Source organism: Entelurus aequoreus, linkage group LG06 (genome assembly GCF_033978785.1).
Source record: "Entelurus aequoreus isolate RoL-2023_Sb linkage group LG06, RoL_Eaeq_v1.1, whole genome shotgun sequence".
NCBI lineage: Eukaryota > Metazoa > Chordata > Actinopteri > Syngnathiformes > Syngnathidae > Entelurus > Entelurus aequoreus.
Window position 1 is genome coordinate 12102939 of NC_084736.1, and position 21743 is coordinate 12124681.

Consider the following 21743-nt stretch of genomic DNA (forward strand, 5'->3'; position numbering starts at 1 on the left):
CAAGCATGAAAAAAAAAAATCATGACTTTGACACAATTGTGTCTCATAATTAAAACAGATGACAGCCAAATGGACTTTGCGGTTTTATTTTCAATGAAACAAGAGAAAACACGTACTCATATAGTAGTAGAGTTGGCACAGTACAGTAAACTGAAAGCTAATATTTAAACATTTAACTTGTGACATTTCTAACAATTTTGAACAGAAATAGTTTATGCACATTCAGATAAATTCTTCAAAATTACAATAAAAAAAAAATTGGGCTGTATATATGCACACTAATTGACTGAAAGAGCACGCACTTGGCGCGATGATGTCATGTTATCGATGGAAAAATGCATTTTTAGACAATATGATTTGCCTGAGCGGCTAGGAGACCCCGAGAGTAACAAGCGGTTGCCTTGTTGCCTTTCCATTAAGAACAATAAATTAGTTTTTAGTATAAGTTTGCTGGTTTCAAGAAATGTAATGCCGAACGCATATCATTATGTCAAGATAACGGCACTAGCATTTACTTAATTTAAGAATATTTTTCAACATATTGAGCAAAGAGGTCTCTTTTTTTTCTACCAAGTAAAGTGCACTTGTTATTAGTGAGAATATTCTTATTTTAAGGTATTTTTGGGTTCATTGAGGTTAGCTAATTTCACTTGTTTTGAAAAGTCTTGACAAGCCAAATGTTCTTGTTCTATTGGCAGATAATTTTGCTTAGTTCAAATAAAATACTCCTCACTTTTGTATTTTTTCTTCTTCGTCTTGAACACTGACTTTTTGCAGTGTTGTCTTTCATTGATGAAGTAAAAACTAGGTCTTGTCAAAATACAGAGTTAACTCATGTGATTAATGACAAAAATGATCCCATTAATCATGTCTACGTGTAGATTAATCACACATTGTATTTTGAGCGCACATGCTACTTTACCTTAACCGCAAATGGTTACCTGAAAGGTGGTGCGGGTTGGTCAATGCATACGTCAGTGCAAAGATGAGCGAGGTGACTCAGATTGGTGTGCTAGCTGGTAAATTGAATTTAGATCAGGGGTTTTTAACCTTTTTGACCTCATGGCCCAACTTTTTCACTCCAATATTAACACCGAATTAGAAACCTTACTCTTGCTTTTAATCATATTCAATGATTATATCAAACCGTTTCCTTACAGTTAACAGGATAAACCTTGTCAAATGTTATGAAAGTATGTGTTAACACAAGGATTATTATCAAGGCTTAGGTCAGGCTGAAATAAACACCAATCAAATATCCTGTAAAAGAACTGATGAAAAATAAAACGTACATACAATTACGCAGTGCTAAAATAAATCAGTCCTAATGTAATTCATAATGAATATACAGTATGTTTCTTAAACTGCGAATACAATTTAAGTGTATTGAAAATATAGTTTCACCACTTTAGTCATAATTTTTGCACTAAAGAAACTTCTCTATGACTTTAGCTCCAGACTTCTTTTGTTTGTTCGTTTGTTTGTGGACAAGTGTATTACAGCTGACCACAGCTGAGAAACCGATATATTTTGGCGTCCCAATGAGCCCTATGGTTAAAAAACACTGCTTTAAATAAAACTATTACCAGGTTTTGAGCAAATAAAAGGATGAACACTCAAGTAAAAATGTTTTTTTAAATGTGACATTCCAACAATAAAATTAAATTTGTGTCAAAATACTGTGGTCTTTCTTGGGTAATTTAAATTATGCAAGCAAGTATACTACTGTGATTAATCACGACTGATCCAAATTCAAAAGTGTGATTAATTTTAAAAATTCTGTTTGTTTTTGTAACAGTGGTGAACCTATTTTTGCATATAAAAATTTTAAAAAATCAATAAATCTGCCTGTAAAATATATATATACACACACACACATAAATATATATATATATACACACACACACACAAACACACACTATATATATATATATATATATATATATATATATATATATATATATATATACATACATACACACACACACACACACACACACACGCACACACTATATATATATATATATATATATATATATATATATATATATATATATATATATATATATATATATATATATATATATATATATATATATAAATTAGGGATGTCCGATAATGGCTTTTTGTCGATATCCGATATGCCGATATTGTCCAACTCTTTAATTACCGATACCGATATCAACCGATACCGATATCAACCGATATATACAGTCGTGGAATTAACACATTATTATGCCTAATTTGGACAACCAGGTATGGTGAAGATAAGGTACTTTTTAAAAAAATTAATCAAATAAAATAAGATAAATAAATTAAAAACATTTTCTTGAATAAAAAAGAAAGTAAAACAATATAAAAACAGTTACATAGAAACTAGTAATTAATGAAAATTTGTAAAATTAACTGTTAAAGGTTAGTACTATTAGTGGACCAGCAGCACGCAGAATCATGTGTGCTTACGGACTGTATCCCTTGCAGACTGTATTGATATATATTGATATATAATGTAGGAACCAGAATATTAATAACAGAAAGAAACAACCCTTTTATGTGAAAGAGTGTAAATGGGGGAGGGAGGTTTTTTGGGTTGGTGCACTAATTGTAAGTGTATCTTGTGTTTTTTATGTGGATTTAATTAAAAAAATAAAAAATTGAAAAAAAACCCGATACTGATAATAAAAAAACCGATACCGATCATTTCCGATATTACATTTTAACGCATTTATCGGCCGATAATATCGGCAGACCGATAATATCGGACATCTCTAATATAAATACATACATATATATACATATATACATACATACATACATACATACATACATACATACATACATACATACATACATACATACATACATACATATATATATATATATATATATATATACACATATATATACACATATATATACATACTTATATATATACATACATATATATACACATATATATATATACATACATACATATATACATACATACATATATATGTATATATATACATACATATATATACAGTATGTATATATACATATATATATGTATATACATATATACATACATATATATACAGTATGTATATATACATATATATATGTATATACATATATGTATGTATATATACACATATATATGTATATACATACATATATATACAGTATGTATATATACATACATATATACATACATATATATACACATACATACATATACATATATATACATAAACACATATATATATACATACATATATATATACACACATATATACATATATATATATATACAAATATATATATACATATATATACACATATATACATATATATATACATATATATATACACACACATATATACATATACACAAACACATATATACATTAGGGCTGCAACAACTAATCGATTAAATCGATTAAAATCGATTATTAAAATAGTTGCCGATTAATTTAGTCATCGATTCGTTGGATCTATGCTATGCGCATGCGCAGATTTTTTTTTTTTTTTTTTAAATAAACCTTTATTTATGAACTGCAACATGTACAAACAGCTGAGAAACAATAATCAAAATAAGTATGGTGCCAGTATGCTGGGTTTTTTTCAATAAAATACTGGATAGGATAGAAATGTAGTTAGTCTCTTTTATCCGATTATTAATCGATCAATCGAAGTAATAATCGACAGATTAATCGATTATCAAATTAATCGTTAGTTGCAGCCCTAATACACAGTATATAAGTCAAGGTTTCTGTGGTTTATCCGTTATACAGTGCTCAATACCGGGGTAGAGCGGAATATACGTTAGGTCAGGATAAAACACAGAGACTATATCATCCCTACAAGCCTGCTTCACAGGTTTCCCTGCTCGTCAGGCGATTTTATTCCCTGACGAGCAGGGAACAATCGTGATTATATCTTAAAGGCTCCACCAATTTTCGGGCATTTTACTCGTGCCATTTTTGTGAGGATCCCATCCGTCACCTTGATTTAAATGACAGAAAGAAGAACAAACCAGAGAGGGAGTCAATAAATGGAGGCCCAGGAGCAAACATACTTGACTGCGTTGCTACTTAAGAACCAATCCACACTCTCATCACTGTGGGAACTGGCTGTCTCCCTGGGCTAGACCTGGAGAAGAATCTGACACCGCCAGTCCACGTCCCTCATGGACGTGCTTGTGTCACCGTGTCACCTTGGTGGACGCCCGGGGGACAAAACACGTCATCTGTATGCTGAACCTCGACTACAGGGAACAAGTAGAGAAGAACTCGGTGTGCTTGAAGGAGCATGCCCTGCTTATGTACGTCCCAGAAGTGGTCATATGGCTTCGTTTATTTGTGTTCATTTTGTGCTTTGTATTCGTTTTGAGTTGTGCAATAAAAAAAAAAAAGCTACAGTAGTGTTAGAAAACCCAACAAGAGGCTTGTGTTTTTAAATTACAACAACCCCCTCTTACTCCCCACGTTCCCCAATGGAAGCTTTGTGTGCAACACTGCTCCTTTTGTTTCTGTTTCTATGCATCTTTCCTCCCCGCCTTAGTGGGAAATAGCATAAAGAGGAAGTCCGATCAGCCTATAGGTTTAACACTGTTTAGACGTAATCCAATGCAAACTTGCATTCCTGGTACTTTTGGTTGAAATGCAAATAATAAAGGCAGCAACAATTAATCGATCGATCCAATTAGGAAAAAGCCTTGATTTATATTCTGTTGCTTCGAATAATCGTTTAGTTTTTGCCCTCTTTTTGTGCCCTTGTGTGCATTATCCTTTCCATCCTTTGTAACTGAGCTACTGAGTGGAACAACTTCCCTTGTGGATCATTAAAGTTTGTCTAAGTCTAAGTCTAACTACCGTAATGCAAATTGATAAACCCTGGGCCACATAAAAGAAGGTAAACCAAGTTAGACAGAAAGGTAAAAGATGGAAAAATGTAAATTGACAGTAAATTGAAAGATAACAGGTAAAACAAGGTAAATAAAAGTGAGTGTAAAAAATACGAACTGAAAAAATCCAGACCGCATAAAAGAAGGTAAAACGAGTTAAAGGGGCTGTTTGCAACTTGCTCAGTTACATTTTTCAAAACAAAAAAAAAATACATTATTTAACAGAACACACTTGTGTTAAAACAGTCTACAGCAGACCTGGGCCCTTTGTTGCGTCCCTGTCCGGCCCGCGTGAGGCCAATTATAAATTACAAAATACATTTAAAATAGTATCTATGTCGAGTGTGCAATACAACGGTGCTGCTTTTGTTTTGAAAATCGTTATTTGTATTACTTCCGTGTGGACGTATGCGTGTGCGTGATTGTGAGTGAATGTGAACAGCTGCAATCACAAAATAAAGTTAAAAAAACATCTATGTCGTGCGCGCAATACAACTGTGCTGCTTTTATTTTGAAAAGTATTATTTATGGGCGTGTGTCCGTGTGTAACCTGCGAGTGAAGGTGCACATGCAGCGACAAGTGATGCACGGTTTACACCCGAGACGCTAAAAAGAGAAAAGTTGATGAAGAATGGCGTGTTTCCAACAAGACATGGACTGCAAAGCAACGTTCCCTCTAAGGTGCGTGCCTGCGCAATTGCGCACTGCTCAAACGTCCGCTGCGCGCAGAAAATATATGCCGCGCACCAAATCAAATCCCATCTGAATTCTAAACAAAATAAACATATTTATTCTATGTAATTTTGCAATGCAACTTTGAGTGACAGTGACAACAAGCGGCCCTAACGGTGTTCGTCAACACCGTTCAATTGAACACCGTTCAATTATTGTAACGTCTATCGAGATGCTTTGAGGCCAGGAATTATATCGATCACTTTATTGAGCAAAACTGTTTATATTCGGACATAACCACACCAAAAACATGAGTAAAACGCTTCTATCTCGAAAAACTAGTCATTTTCTGCCGTACACACCAGGCCAAGACCAACTTGTCATCTGTCACCAACACGCATAGCACTAAACCACTGGTGCGTTTATGGCCACACAAAAAGTCGGACAACTCAAACCCCACACAAAGTTACACTATGACTCCTCAGTCATACATGTGCTTATTTTACTGTCATTTATTATTAATGTTAATTTATTTATATTAGTCATGGAATGCTGTTACACACACTATGTTGAAGTATTACTATTATTATTAATTATTATTATTATTATTATTATTATTTATCTTACGGTACATATAAAAAATAATATTGAGCAAAATTTAATTTAAATATTGTCGATGTGGCCCTCCAGCAGTGCTCGGGTTGCTCATGCGGCCCCCGGTAAAAATTAATTGCCCACCCCTGGTCTACAGGTATGTTTTTCACAACTGGTACCGTATTTTTCGGACTATAAGACGCACTAAAATCCTTTCATTTTCTCAAAACTCGACAGTGCGCCTTATAACCCGGTGCGCCGAAGGTACGGAATCATTTTGGTTGTGCTTACCGACCTCGAAGCTGTTTTATTTGGTACATGGTGAAATGCTAAGTGTGACCAGTAGGTGGCAGTCACACATAAGAGATACATGTAGACTGCAATATGATGGCAGTCACACATAAGGGATACGTGTAGACTGCAATATGACTCAAGTAAACAACACCAACATTTTATATGTTCCATTGAAAATATAGAACATTACACACGGCGATCAAAAATCTATCAAAATGTTTTAGTACCACTTTGGTAAGCTATGAAGCCGCACCGCTTGATGAATTGTACTGTGCTTCAACATAGGAGTATTATTATGGTGTGTGTATAAGGTAAGACATATTATCTGGCGTTTTGTTTCGCAATATTATGCAAAAGCAACTTTTCTTACCTTCTGGTACCAGCTGATCTGTATTTGGGATCTGCATAAGTACTGAAAATTTGCGCGTGTCCGCCTTTGTAGTCCATACCAATACCGTAGTCGATAAACTTCTTAATTTTTTCTATCTTCTTGTTATGGGACATTCATCCTCTGCTGTTGCCATTTCTAGTATAAAGTAGTGTAAAGTTTTTACTTATATCTGTCAGTAAACTCGCCATGAAAGCGCTAAAACATACTGGTGTAGTGAGTTTGTATTATACACCCGAGGAACTTTAGTTATTAGAGAGTTCCGGTCGGACGTTTTTACTTATATCTGTCAGTAAACTCGCCATGAAAGCGCTAAAACATACTGGTGTAGTGAGTTTGTATTATACACCCGAGGAACTTTAGTTATTAGAGAGTTCCGGTCGGACGTTTTTTTTACGGGACACATTTCCGGCGTTGTTGTTGCACTAGTGAGCCACGGATGAGGAGATGCTGCTGCGTTATTGATTGAAGTAAAGTCTGAATGTCATTAAAACAGTTAGCTCCATCTTTTGACCCTTCTTCCACACCCGTCCTTGCACGCTACACCGCTACAACAAAGATGACGGAGAAAAGATGCTGCCAAAGGTGAGCCACGTAAATAAGACCGCCCACAAAACGGCGCATCCTGAAGCGACTGTCAGAAAGCGGCTTGAAGATGATCTGTAAAACATAACCCATGCGACATTTTGACCAAAGAACCACCATTACATGGTATGTAGACCACAAAGAAGTAGTTCCAATTTAGAAAAAAAATAAAATTATATGGCCCCTATAATGCGCCCTATAATCCGGTGCGCCTTTTGTATGAAATTAGACCTGACTAGACCCACTCATCGGCAGTGCGCCTTATAATCCAGTGCGCCCTATGGTACGGAAAATACGGTAAGTTTGTATGGAAAAAAACAGTTGCCGGCTGGAATAAAATGATTGATGTTTACTGCGGTCACTCACCCTGTCTCGCCAACATGTACACGCAGGGAGCGCATGCACACGTACAAAAGCAGTCCAAGAGAAGCAACGATCAATTTGCAGCCCTGTTGTTGTTATGATAAAATATGCATTCAATGATAGATAATGACAGGTTATCTAACAACACCCGAGGCTAATGTGTGTGCATGTCGCCATCACGTCGTACAAGCCGTAAGAGGACAGGATATAACGCTTAAAATACATAGACATCTGTGTAAATGTTGTAAACAGCCCCTTTAAATAGACAGCGAAAGATGGTAAAAGGTAAATACAAGGTAAATGGAAGGTACAATAAGATAAAGGTAAAAAGGATACATAGATGGTAAAAGAAGGTAAGTTAAGACAAGAAGACAAAATAGGGTAAATACAAGGTAAAACAAAGGAAAACAAAGATAAAAAAAGATCAAAGTTAACAAGGTTTTGGAAAAAAAACAAAAAACTATCCATCCATCCAGCCATCCATCTTTTTCCGCTTATCTAAACTCGGGTCGCGGGGGCAACAGCCTAAGCAGAGAAGCCCAGATTTCCCCAGCTTCTTCGTCCAGATCTCAAGGCGTTCCCAGGCCAGTTGGGAGACATAGTCTCTCCACCGTGTCCTGGGTCTTCCCTGTGGTCTCCTACTGGTCAGACGCGCCCTAAACACCTCTCCAGAGAGGCTTTACGGGGGAATTTTCTGACCGAAACAACTCATCTGGCTCCTCTCAATGTGGAGAGCGGTTTTACTCTGAGCTACAGATCTTGTCTTTTCGGTCATAAACCAAAAGCTCATGACCATAGGTGAGAATAGGGGTAAATGGAGAGCTTTGCCTTCCGGCTTAGCTCCTTCCCCACGACGGACCGATGCAGGGTCCGCATTACTGTAAACGCTGCACCGATCCGCTTTTCGATCTAAAGATCCACTCTTCTCCCACTCGTGAACAAGACCCCGAGGTACTTGAACTCCTCCACTCGGGACAGTATCTCCTCCCCAACATGGAGATGGCACTGCACTCTTTTCCGGGCGAACACCATGGACTTGGACTTGGAGATACTGATTCTCATCCCAGTCGCTTCACACTCTGCAGTGAGAGCTGTAGATCCTGGCCAGATGAAGCCAGCAGGACCAAATCATCCGCAAAAAGCAGACACCTAATCCTGTAGCCAACGAACTGGATTCCCTCAACTCCCTGACTGCGCCTAGAAATGATGTCCATAAGTTATAAACAGAATCAATGACAAAGGGCAGCCCTCATGGTAAACAGGTCCAATTTACTGCTGGCAATGTGGACCAACCTCTGATACTGATCATACAGAGAGCGGACCACCACAATCAAGCGGTCTGATACCCCGTACTCTCTAAGCATTCTCCGCAGGACTAGGGTTGGGCGGTATACCGGTACTAACAAAGTCTTTCTGTGTGGAGTTTGCAAGTTCTCCCTGTGACTGCGAAGGTTCTCTGCGGGTACTTCGGCTTTTGCCCATCTCCAAAGACGTGCACCTGGGGAAAGGCTGATTGGCACCACCAAATTTCCCCCCGTGCATACTTGCCAACATTGAGACCTCCGATATCGGGAGGTGGGGGGGGGGGCTGGCGTGGTCAGGGGTTGGGGGGGGCGTGGTTGGGGTGGGGGCGTGGTTAAGGGCGTGGCTAAGAGGAGAGTATATTTACAGCTAGAATTCACCAACTCAAGTATTTCATATATATATGTATATACTGTATATATATATATATACATATATATATATATGTATGAAATACTTGACTTTCAGTGAATTCTAGCTATATATATATATATATATATATATATATATATATACATATATATATATATATATATATATATATATATATATATATATATATATATATATATATATATATATTTATTTTGTTATACATATAAATAAAATAAATACTTGAATTTCAGTGTTCCGGAGGCTATCCAGTAGATGGCAGCATTGTCCTGTTTAACTTCTCTGTTCATGAATGAGTATATCATTTCGGCCACCGTGTTCAATGGAGAAGTCTGTTCTACAAAATGTACAGGCAACATAATTACATACCCCTTCCCCTTCGAACTGTCCTGGATGAACTGAAATTCTTGTTTCCATTCGTTTTGGAACTTGCAAGCGTATTTCTTCATCTTGCTCGTCGACGGCGTCGCCATGTCTGTAACTTCCTCGTTCTTCTAGTTCGTCTCCTTGTTGTGCGCGCAGTTGTGCACTCTACTCTCTAAAAGCCCTAGATGTTATGACGTCATTGGGCAGGCAAGCTGTTTATATTGTGGTAAAGCGGACGTGAGAACAGGCTGTCCCCACTCAGGTCCGCATTGAGCTGGAGGGGGCGTGGCCTCCGGGAGTTTGTCAGGAGAAAATTTCTGCCGGGAGGTTATCGGGAGAGGCGCTGAATACCGGGAGTCTCCCACTAAAAACGGGAGGGTTGGCAAGTATGACCCCGTGTGTGAATGTGAGTGTGACTGGTTGTCTGTCTGTGTTGCCCCTGCGATGGGGTGGCGACTTGTCCGGGCTGGACCCTGCCTTCCGCCCGAGTGCAGCTGGGATAAGCTCCAACCCCCCTGGATCCAAATATCAGTTACTGGCCACTACAAAGCCTTCACCGACGTGTTTTTAAGCTTTGTCACGTTTTTCTAAGCCATTTCTTTTTATCTACCGTCTTCAAGGTCTTTTCTCTCTTTCATTCATTTGTACTTTCATCCTGTCCGTTTCAAAAAAAGCCACATTTCCATTTCAATCGAAAGCAGAACATTTGGCTTTGTGGGCATGAAAGGCTCCAGTGTTGTTTGATCGGGTTAAACTATTAAATGACTTAAAGATCAAATTAAAAAATGCAATGACAAAAATGTATGTGATAGAAAAGGAAAGACATGTAAAAGCTTAGCAATAGGTCAATTGAGGAAAAAGTGAAGCCATTCAACCCGCACTTATTATAAGACGCTAGCTTCGGTTTATCAGACAAATTGAGACATGGGGCAACTCATCTTCATTTTGCTGTCAGTCAGTAGGGTTTTTTAAGCAGTTCTTTAAATGCGTAGCAACGCAGACCTTTCCCCTCGGCGGTAATTGTCCCTCATTAATGATTACACTATTCATACACCGACTAATTGCATACCATTGTTGCTTTATTGCTGCCCTCTTATACAACATTAATGGAGCCCAATAAGCCACGAGGCTCTATGCACACGACGGTAAAGTAAGAGTCCACTTCACGTTGCGTTGGACTATGCGGTGTACTTAGTGAGGAAGGAAGTTACGCCTTGTCTGGCTTAATGTATCAATTAAAACTAATGGATGTCTTTTTTTAGGACATATTCACTTCACATTAATGATGCTTGTGTCTAGTTTGCTTCTGAAATTATTTATTTTGAGAGCCACATGGAATGTTATCTGCTGTATTTATAGCAAAAGCGGATGCAAGGAGAAAGAAGCAAAGTTTGTAAGACAGTTGCTTCTTAAGAGGTGCAACTAAAACAGTGTTTCATAGGGCCACCCTGCTTTGTGCAAACCCCGTTTCCATATGAGTTGGGAAATTGTGTTAGATGTAAATATAAACGAAATACAATGATTTGCAAATCCTTTTCAACTCATATTCAGTTGAATATGCTACAAAGACAACATATTTGATGTTCAAACTGATAAACATTTTTTTTTTTGCAAATAATCATTAACTTTAGAATTGGATGCCAGCAACACGTGACAAAGAAGTTGGGAAAGGTGGCAATACATACTGATAAAGTTGAGGAATGCTCATCAAACACTTATTTGGAACATCCCACAGGTGAACAGGCTAATTGGGAACAGGTGGGTGCCATGATTGGGTGTAAAAGTTGATTCCATGAAATGCTCAGTCATTCACAAACAAGGATGGGGCGAGGGTCACCACTTTGTCAACAAATGCGTGAGCAAATTGTTGAACAGTTTAAGAAAAACCTTTCTCAACCAGCTATTGCAAGGAATTTAGGGATTTCACCATCTACGGTCCGTAATATCATCAAAGGGTTCAGAGAATCTGGAGAAATCACTGCACGTAAGCAGCTAAGCCCGTGACCTTCGATCCCTCAGGCTGTACTGCATCAACAAGCAACATCACTGTGTAAAGGATATCACCACATGGGCTCAGGACCACACTTCAGAAACCCACTGTCAGTAACTACATTTGGTCGCTACATCTGTAAGTGCAAGTTAAAACTCTCCAATGCAAGGCGAAAACAGTTTATCAACAACACCCAGAAACGCCGTCGGCTTCGCTGGGCCTGAGCTCATCTAAGATGGACTGATACAAAGTGGAAAAGTGTTCTGTGGTCTGACGAGTCCACATTTCAAATTGTTTTTGGAAACTGTGGACGTCGTGTACTCCGGACCAAAGAGGAAAAGAACCATCCGGATTGTTATAGGTGCAAAGTTGAAAAGCCAGCATCTGTGATGGTATGGGGGTGTATTAGTGCCCAAGACATGGGTAACTTACACATCTGTGAAGGGGTCATTAATGCTGAAAGGTACATACAGGTTTTGGAGCAACATATGTTGCCATCCAAGCAATGTTACCATGGACGCCCCTGCTTATTTCAGCAAGGCAATGCCCAGCCACGTGTTACATCAAAGTGGCTTCATAGTAAAAGAGTGCGGGTACTAGACTGGCCTGCCTGTAGTCCAGACCTGTCTCCCATTGAAAAGGTGTGGCGCATTATGAAGCCTAAAATACCACAACGGAGACCCCCGGACTGTTGAACAACTTAAGCTGTACATCAAGCAAGAATGGGAAAGAAATCCACCTGAGAAGCTTCAAAAATGTGGCTCCTCAGTTCCCAAACGTTTACTGAGTGTTGTTAAAAGGAAAGGCCATGTAACACAGTGGTGAACATGCCCTTTCCCAACTACTTTGGCACGTGTTGCAGCCATGAAATTCTAAGTTAATTATTATTTGCAAAAAAAATAAAGTTTATGAGTTTGAACATCAAATATGTTGTCTTTGTAGTGCATTCAATTGAATATGAGTTGAAAAGGATTTACAAATCATTGTATTCGGTTTATATCTAACACAATTTCCCAACTCATATGGAAACGGGGTTTGTACATCTCAATTTACTATTCCTTAGTATAAACAGTTGTTTAAACAAATGTAAGCCATTTTTCATTTTGTTGGCAATGTTGGACCGGATGTGACATGTCACGCTTTTATTGTGAAGCAGGAAGTGTGTGTGCGTGTGCGTGAGAGAGAGAAGGTGCCTTGACGAGAAGCCCATGTGTTGTCTTTTCTGCTAGACTTCATCTAATTACAAAACCTCTGTTACACAAACAAGCTTATTTACTTTTTCAAAACACAGCGCTGATCTCTTTTTTTATACAAACTACATCTAGCTGGTGCGACATTAGTTGTCGACATGAATGACATCTTGCAGCACTTGGTCTTCACAGACGTTAAGTGTCTATTGTTTCATTTAAAAAGTGGTAAACGCAGATAAACTCAGCCAGCAGAGTTTGTTGTCCTCTATTTGCTGTCCGTGGAGCATTCGTGCAAGCGACACCACCCTCACGTTCATGTTTCGCTTTAAGATGCAGTTTTAAACTTGACGTGCGCCAGTGATAAGAAAGTTTGTCGCTGCAATTCTAGCTAATTAGTCGTCAGAGTTTGTTTTGAAGGGCGCACAGCACATTGCTTTATCATCACACTGACATCTGACGTGATCACTGCCACTGCAATGCGTGCTGAACGCCTTCCTTCTGGTGGTCAAAACAATCACTGTAAATAATCTTCATTCATTTATGGTCATGCAATCTATGCCTGCACTTGTCACTTTCAAAAAACAAACACAATTGTGGTTATTTGAGCAACAATCGTGTTCCCATGTTTAGTTTTTACTAATTTTTACTAATTGGTTTTTATCTAGTTTGCACTTTGTCTGTATTATTACTATTATCATTATTATCGACTCCTCTTTGCCTCATTCTTTATATTTTCCTATTTTAATTATGTTAGATCTGTGTTGTTGTTGTTGTTGGGGACAAGTGTTGTAAATTAGCTTTGGCTACAAACACTATGATGCATACATTGGATAACTGTTTCAGATATCTATCTTTCTGTATCTGTCCCTATTTCTAATAAACCTTTATATATATATAATCTTTTTTTTAATTAATCACATGCGTTTACACATTAACGTAGACAGCCCAAAATATTTGTATTTAGTTTATTTAAATTTATGTTGCCGTATCCAAGGGTTCAAGTCGGTCAAAAAATTTTCACAGTTTAAATAAGGATTACATTTTTTTTTTTTTATTTCAGGCAAATTTATGCACTTTAAATCTTTTCTGTTACGGACTAAAACTATGTTAATACTAGGGCTGCAACAACTAATTGATTATAAAAATAGTTGGCGATTAATTTAGTCATCGATTTGTTGGATCTATGCTATGCGCATGCGCAGAGGCTACTTTATTATTATTATTATTTTATTTTTTTTAAACCTTTATTTATAAACTGCAACATTCACAAACAGCTGAGAAACAATAATCTGAATAAGTATGGTGCCAGTATGCTGTTTTTTTTTCCAATAAAATACTGGAAAGGATAGAAATGTAGTTTGTCTCTTTTATCCGATTATTAATCGATTAATCGAAGTAATAATTGACAGATTAATTGATTATCAAATTAGTTGTTAGTTGCAGCCCTAGATAATACATGTATTTTTTGTTGTAAGTTGATCTGTATATATTTTTGTTTTGTTTTCTCTAATGTTAATAAGGATACAATGCTATGCAGCGGTGTACTTAAAAATTGTACAGACAAATTATACTGTTATGGAGAGTGGGGATATGAGGTCCGCAAAATGTTTTCTTCTTCATTTTGGGGGGTAATATAATTGAGAAGCACTGGATTAAAGAGACTGATTATCCAGCACATTGATAGAACATTAAGAATAACACTTGAAAATGTAAGAAATGGTAATTAAAAGCTATAGTGTGCAGTTGAGAAACACAAAGCCATCATGTGCAGTTGGAATGTAACGATACATCAGGGGTCACCAACGCGGTGCCCGCGGGCACCAGGTAGCCCGTAAGGACCAGATGAGTAGCCCGCTGACCTGTTCTAAAAATAGCTCAAATAGCAGCACTTACCAGTGAGCTGCCTCTATTTTTTAAATTTTATTTATTTACTAGCAAGCTGGTCTCGCTTTGCTCGACATTTTTAATTCTAAGAGAGACAAAACTCAAATAGAATTTGAAAATCCAAGAAAATATTTTAAAGACTTGGTCTTCACTAACTGACAAAGAAACAGATAACAGATTTGGTGTCCAGTTCAAAGTGTGACATGATTTATTTAAAAAATTGAGAGTTGACTTTTATATTTTACATGAGTTATTTGTACAAACATGGTGCAAAGTAATTCATGATTTGTTAAAAAATGTTAGTGGCTAGCTAGTTAAAATGGGATATTGAGATTTCACAAGACTGTCTTAGAAGTGATCATTTGAAAATGTTCAATTTGAAAAATGTGCACTTAGAGAAAATATAAAAATAAAGTGTTGCATATTGATATTTATCTGTTTCTATATATATTTATTGTGAGAAATCATTAAGATGATCAGTGTTTCCACAATGATAAATATCATTAATTATTAATAATAACATAGAGTTAAAGGTAAATTGAGCAAATTGGCTATTTCTGGCAATTTATTTAAGTGTGTATCAAACTGGTAGCCCTTCGCATTAATCAGTACCCAAGAAGTAGCTCTTGGTTTCAAAAAGGTTGATGACCCCTGCGCTACATGATCTAATAGTCTCAGACTTTGGTACAGAAGCGTACCGAGTTTCCACACAGAACACATTGTGTGAAAGACTGGATGTCTAACCGCCTCACTATGTAGACAGTGGTCACGTGTATACTCTCAAAGCAAATACAATGCAGCCCAGCCAGCTTTGGTTGGCAATAATCATGATTAGCGATAATGCTAACACCCTTACTGTGCAGTAAATGTATATTTCCTTACCTGTACATTTTCTCGAAGGTCTGTGGCCTCTCTCAGCGGCTGCGTAGAAGCTCTGAAAAGTTCATCGACCACTTTGATCCCAGTGGTCTTGGTGTTGGTGTACTCCCGTGCCTTCCGCCCCTTCATGACGGATATACCTCTCTTGTGGGCCTTCCCTCCACCCCGTCTGTTTGTGATGGCTACATGGACAAACAGTGTAGTGTTGGGTAGGAATTCGCCTGTCAGAGACTGTAAAGGGACGTGCCTATAGCCCGGCTGCAGGCATTCAAAGGGAATGGTGTACTGGCCAATGAACTCATCCCCTATGTAGTCATCATCCAGAACCACGAAGCGCAAGACTGCCAGTTCGGGTAGGTTTATCTGGAATTCAAAGCTCTCGTCAAAAATAGGGTTGTCGCCATTTTGGGACATAGTCTTGGTTCTTTGCTCGGCACAATCAGCTGGAATGCCATGAATCTCCACATATATGTAAGGCTCCACCACGTCACCCTTAGCTGCAGAGCCGCGGGGCTTAGGTAGGTTCTGCCCACTGATGACCTTAATGTGAAGGAGCTGCGCGGACACCCCAGGTAAAGAATCCCGAGCGTTGGCACTAAAGTAGGACACCTCTTCTCTCATGATGGCTGGTCGCAAAACATACCCGCAGTTGCCATTTTGACGGAACCAGCCAAGGTTTAGGTCCATCATCAGGCCGGGTGTCTGGTAGTTCATTGCCACAATCTGGCAGCCACACTTCCAGAAGTCTTGGGGGTTCATGTTGCTGGCGTCAATCCTCATCGGAGTGGGGTAGACTCTGGAGAGAAAGCGTTTGTTGTAGCAGACAAACTCCTCTGGGAACTCATTGGCAAACCTGTTTGCGTCGACCTCGTTGAAGGAGCAGATCTCCCAGTATTTTTGGTCCCTTTTGGAGGTCTCAAAGTCCATGAACTGAACTGACTTGCAGAGAGATACAAGATCAGAGAGCTCTTTGCACAGCCTGAGCCTTTTGCAACCCAAGCCATTAAGATGGTCGCGGTCATCTACCTCTACCCTTCTGGACATTTCTAGACCTTCATCCTCTTCTGTCACATCCCCTTCAGGTTCATTGCAGCTAGGCTCTAGTCTCTTACCCTTGAGGAGAATTTTACCTTTGAGATTCTCAGGAGAGGGTAGGTAATGTTCGTCTTTGTTAGGAGAATCAACAAATAGCTTGTCACCTAGAATTTTTTTTATGTGTTGGGCCATGACCCTCTGCTGTGGGATGGAGCAATGAGCCACTAAGCAGAGAAGGAGGGGATACTCAGAGCTCTCAAAGGCATATTGGTTGATGATATCCAGAACCTTGGAGAAAACTAGCTGTGAGGCCACAGAACTACCTACATACACCACTGGCTCGTTATCGGGGCCATCCCACACAATGACCTCGATGCTGCGACAGCCCATTCTGAGAACACGAATGTAACTGCTGATGTCTGATGAACCCCAGAAGTGGTCTTCCAGAAGGGAGGCATTATGTGAAGAGTTGATGTAGTAGTGGGACATGGGCTGAGTCATATCCTGGCACACACGTTTGTGCTGAGGATCAAAGATGTGGCACTCAGAGGAGAGGAGGTAGTGTGTAAAGCCATCGATGGAGAGGTAAATCTTATCTCTGCCTTCGGCGGATGGTTCATACTTAAAAACCATATCTCTGCACATGTCCTCTGTTACACCTTCTACACCTTGCTCCACCTCCACAAAGAGCATCAAGTCTTTACAGTCCAGGTACTCCTTGTTACTTGAGAACTGCATCAGCAGGAAGAAAATCTCTGGCCGTGTGCACAGCTCACAGTAGCCCTCGACAAAGGTATCCATGTTAATTGCCTCACCGTATTGGTCTTTCTCTTTCTGGAGTTCCTTGAACTTTAATTCTATCCTCGACTCTTTCATCCCAGGGTTGAGCCCCTTGATAATCTGAGTAGACCTGAAAAGGTCTATGTGTCCTTCTTTTTCCATATCTGCTAGTTCAAACACAGAGCTAATCCAAGATGCTCGTAGACTTGGTTGGCTGGGCTCCACCATGTCCACGGTGTGTCGGCCATAAGACACTAAATATCTCAGGCCCATCACCCAGGTACTGACCACATCAGCTGTACTGGCAACCAAATCCAGCGACTCGTAGTTGTCCCCGTAGATGATTGAGAAGGCGCATTCATCTGGGAACTGATCGGAGAGACCATTGCTGCGAAGGACTGGGGTTTTCTTCCCTAATCGAACCTCCTTGATGCTCTTGATCTCGAGCTTGGCCTTCTCAGAGTCCTTTTTGGAAGGCTCCCAGCGGAGCCAGTGCATGTCCGGATCCAGTAGGAAGTAGCGGTTGTACATGCGCGAGTTGGATCGAACCTTCTTCATCTCGCAGCCCTCCATCATGAACGCCATGCAGGCAGCCGTGCTGTTGATCTTGCGGTCGTTCGGCATTGAGCTGAAGGAGACAGTCTTTTTTCTCACCTGCCTCTGCTTGGATCCGTCCTGTAACAAACACAAATGTATTTTTAGTTTTCCGGCGGGCGGTAGGTTAAGACAAATCTGTACTGTATGACAGGAGCATTCTACTGTTTTTAACAACATACTGACAAAACGCTTAGCCAAGAGTGTGTTAGTCAAAGATACTGACATTAATACTGATGTTTGAAGAAGTCAACTAGCTTCTATATGACAGATGTTTTCTGCTGAGAAGTCTCTGGTTTTAAACTTAACATACTGAGAAGGCGCATTCATCTGGGAACTGATCGGAGAGACCATTGCTGCGAAGGACTGGGGTTTTCTTGTGCCTGATCTGCTCAGATTTTACTCTAAACCTGTCTGAATGAAAACTACATCCACCTTAGTCTTGTAAGGATTGGAAAATGTGCCAAATATCAAAAACAGAATATCCTAAATATTAGTTTATAATCCCAGGGCTAAAGGCAACAAATCCTGACACCAATATACAATCTTTTTCAATAAAAACTGCTGATCTAATGAATCGCCCCCATAGAGCTAGGTTCAACCATAAGCACAATGGAGCATCTCTGAAGCATCCATCTTCCACATGACAGTTTGAGGTAGATGAAGCCCGGTACATCACCCTGATTAATGAGCAACCCTTGGTGCAATGTAAAAAAAAAAGACATCATCATAGCTCTTTAATGTCGTCCTTGTCGTACGTCCTCTATCACTAGTTCCTGAATCTCCCGAGATGGACGAGACGGATGATACTCTGTGCTCTGGTTGGGACATCCCAGGTGACAGTTTAGCAGCAAATATTAGATAGGCGTTTGTTTTATTGCATGCAACTGTTGCTGGGACTGTTTTTGTCAAGACAGAGTTCTTAGGAGTCATGTGGAGCTCTGGTGCCAAGAAGAAGCCACAGCTAAAAGATGAAAAACATTTTTTATAAATGTTTTGTCGTTAAGTTTCCTGTTTGGATAGACGTGGTCTTCTCGGTAAAATATGTAAAACCCGACAAAGACAAGTGGACAAGACAGACACTGCAAAAAGTCAGTGTTCAAAAATAAGAGAAAAAAAATACAAAAATTAGGGGTTTTTATTTGAACTAAGCAAAATGATCTGCCAATAGAACAAGAAAATTTGGCTTGTCAAGTCTTTCCAAAACAAGTAAAACTAGCTAACCTCAATGAACCCAAAAATACCTTAAAATAAGTATATTCTCACTAATAACAAGTGCACTTTTCTTGGTAGAAAAAAAAAGAGACCTTTTTGCTCAATATGTTGAAAAATATTCTTAAATTAAGTAAATGCTAGTGCCATTATCTTGACATAATGATATGCGCTTGGCATCATGATTTTTTTTTTTCATGCTTGAAATAAGAAATTATTACTTTAAAAAAGTACTTTTATACTTGTGAGTGTTAATGACACAGCTTTGCATCAGTTGATATTCTAGTTTCAAGCATGTTTTACTCAATATACACTACCGTTCAAAAGTTTGGGGTCACATTGAAATGTCCTTATTTTTGAAGGAAAAGCACTGTACTTTTCAATGAAGATAACTTTAAACTAGTCTTAACTTTAAAGAAATACACTCTATACATTGCTAATGTGGTAAATGACTATTCTAGCTGCAAATGTCTGGTTTTTGGTGCAATATCTACATAGGTGTATAGAGGCCCATTTCCAGCAACTATCACTCCAGTGTTCTAATGGTACAATGTGTTTGCTCATTGGCTCAGAAGGCTAATTGGTGATTAGAAAACCCTTGTGCAATCATGTTCACACATCTGAAAACAGTTTAGCTCGTTACAGAAGCTACAAAACTGACCTTCCTTTGAGCAGATTGAGTTTCTGGAGCATCACATTTGTGGGGTCGATTAAACGCTCAAAAAGGCCAGAAAAAGAGAACTTTCATCTGAAACTCGACAGTCTATTCTTGTTCTTAGAGATGAAGGCTATTCCACAAAATTGTTTGGGTGACCCCAAACTTTTGAACGGTAGTGTAGGTCATAAAATCTCAGCAACAAGCTGTAATATCTTACTGAGATCATTTAGGACCAAAACCCTTAAAACAAGTAAAACACAAACATAAAATCTGCTTAGTGAGAAGAATTATCTTATTAGACAGAAAATAAGCAAATATCACCCTTATTTGAGATATTTAATCTGATTTTGATTTCAGTTTTTGCAGTGTAGATGGGGAACGGGGCTGTAAGACGAAACTTATTAATAGGCCCTTTTCCACCACAGGAACTTTTACAGGAACTTTCCCATAACGTAAATAAGACCGCCCACAAAACGGCGCATCAAGAAGCGACTGTCAGAAAGCGGCTTGAAGATGATCTGTGAACCATAATCTATGCAACATGTTGACCAAAAAACCACCATTACATTTAGAAAACAAATACAAATTAAAGCTGCCAGCAGCATTGGTCGGGTCCGCATCTTTGGCTGGTGCCAGTCCTAATTCCATTTCACATTGTCATTATAGGGTATTGTGTGTAGAATTTTGAGGAGAAAAAAGAAACAATTCCATTTCACGTTGTCATTATAGGCAGCGGAGCAGCATCAGCGCAGCGGGTCTTTGAAGGCTCGTAAAATCAAAACGGTAGCACCTTCCAAATCGCCGTCGTCAACTTTTAATCAGAAGGGTTCAATCTCTCTCCTGTAGTAGTTTGAAGCCGAAACGACAAACGCGCTCAGAGGAGATAATGTTTGATGTTTGGTGACCGGTTTTAACAAAAATGTTGTTTTGAAGGAGGGATTGCAAACTTCCTGTTGATTTTTGCTGAAGGATGTCAATCTATGAAATGTAGGTCTAGGTGAGACCTACATAGAGGTATTTGTTTCATGTCTCTAAGACGTTCCTACCGGAAGTTACAAGCAGTTTTGTCTGAGTTTTCCTCTGAGGAGCAGTTTTGTCTCAGTTTTATTCAAAAATTGCGCTAAAGCGTAATTTTGAGTTTTGGGGTTTGTTTTTTTTTTAGATCGCAATTTCCTCAAAACTCTACACACAATACCCTATAATGACAATGTGAAATGGAATTAGGACTGGCACCAGCCAAAGATGCGGACCCGATGTGAAAAGTTTGGTGAGTTCAAAAGTATTTTAAGGGGGTCAAATTAGAGGTCAAAGAGGCAAAAATTAGTGTTTTTAGTCATTTTTTGTGTTGAAGGGGAAATTGCCAACTTCCTGTTGGTTTTTGCCCGAGGATGTGAAATTATGAAATGTAGGTCTAAGTCAGACCTACATAGAGGTTTTTGTTTCATGTCTCTATGACCTTCCTAGCGGGAGTTACAGGCAGTTTGTTTTTGTTTTTTCCTAGGGGGCGCTAGAGCGCAATTTTGATTTTTGGGGTTTGTTTTTTTTATTAGATGGCAATTTTCGCAGGTCCTGATGTGTGTGTCAAATTTGGTAAGTTTTGAAGCATGTTAAGTGTGTCAAATTTGGTGAGTTTTGAAGCATGTTAAGTGGGTCAAATTAGAGTTTTTTGTGGGGTC

At 38.8% G+C, this 21743-nt stretch overlaps 1 protein-coding gene across 1 annotated transcript in view; it reads right to left on the reverse strand.

Moving 5' to 3' along the window:
- Positions 1-21743, reverse strand: part of LOC133652645 (inactive phospholipase C-like protein 2) — a 357479-nt gene that overhangs the window by 75165 nt on the left and 260571 nt on the right. Inside the window, exon 23 of the mRNA XM_062051612.1 lies at positions 15792-18278. Within this exon, the coding sequence (XP_061907596.1) occupies positions 15792-18278 (2487 nt within the window). The remainder of the gene's footprint in view (positions 1-15791; positions 18279-21743) is intronic.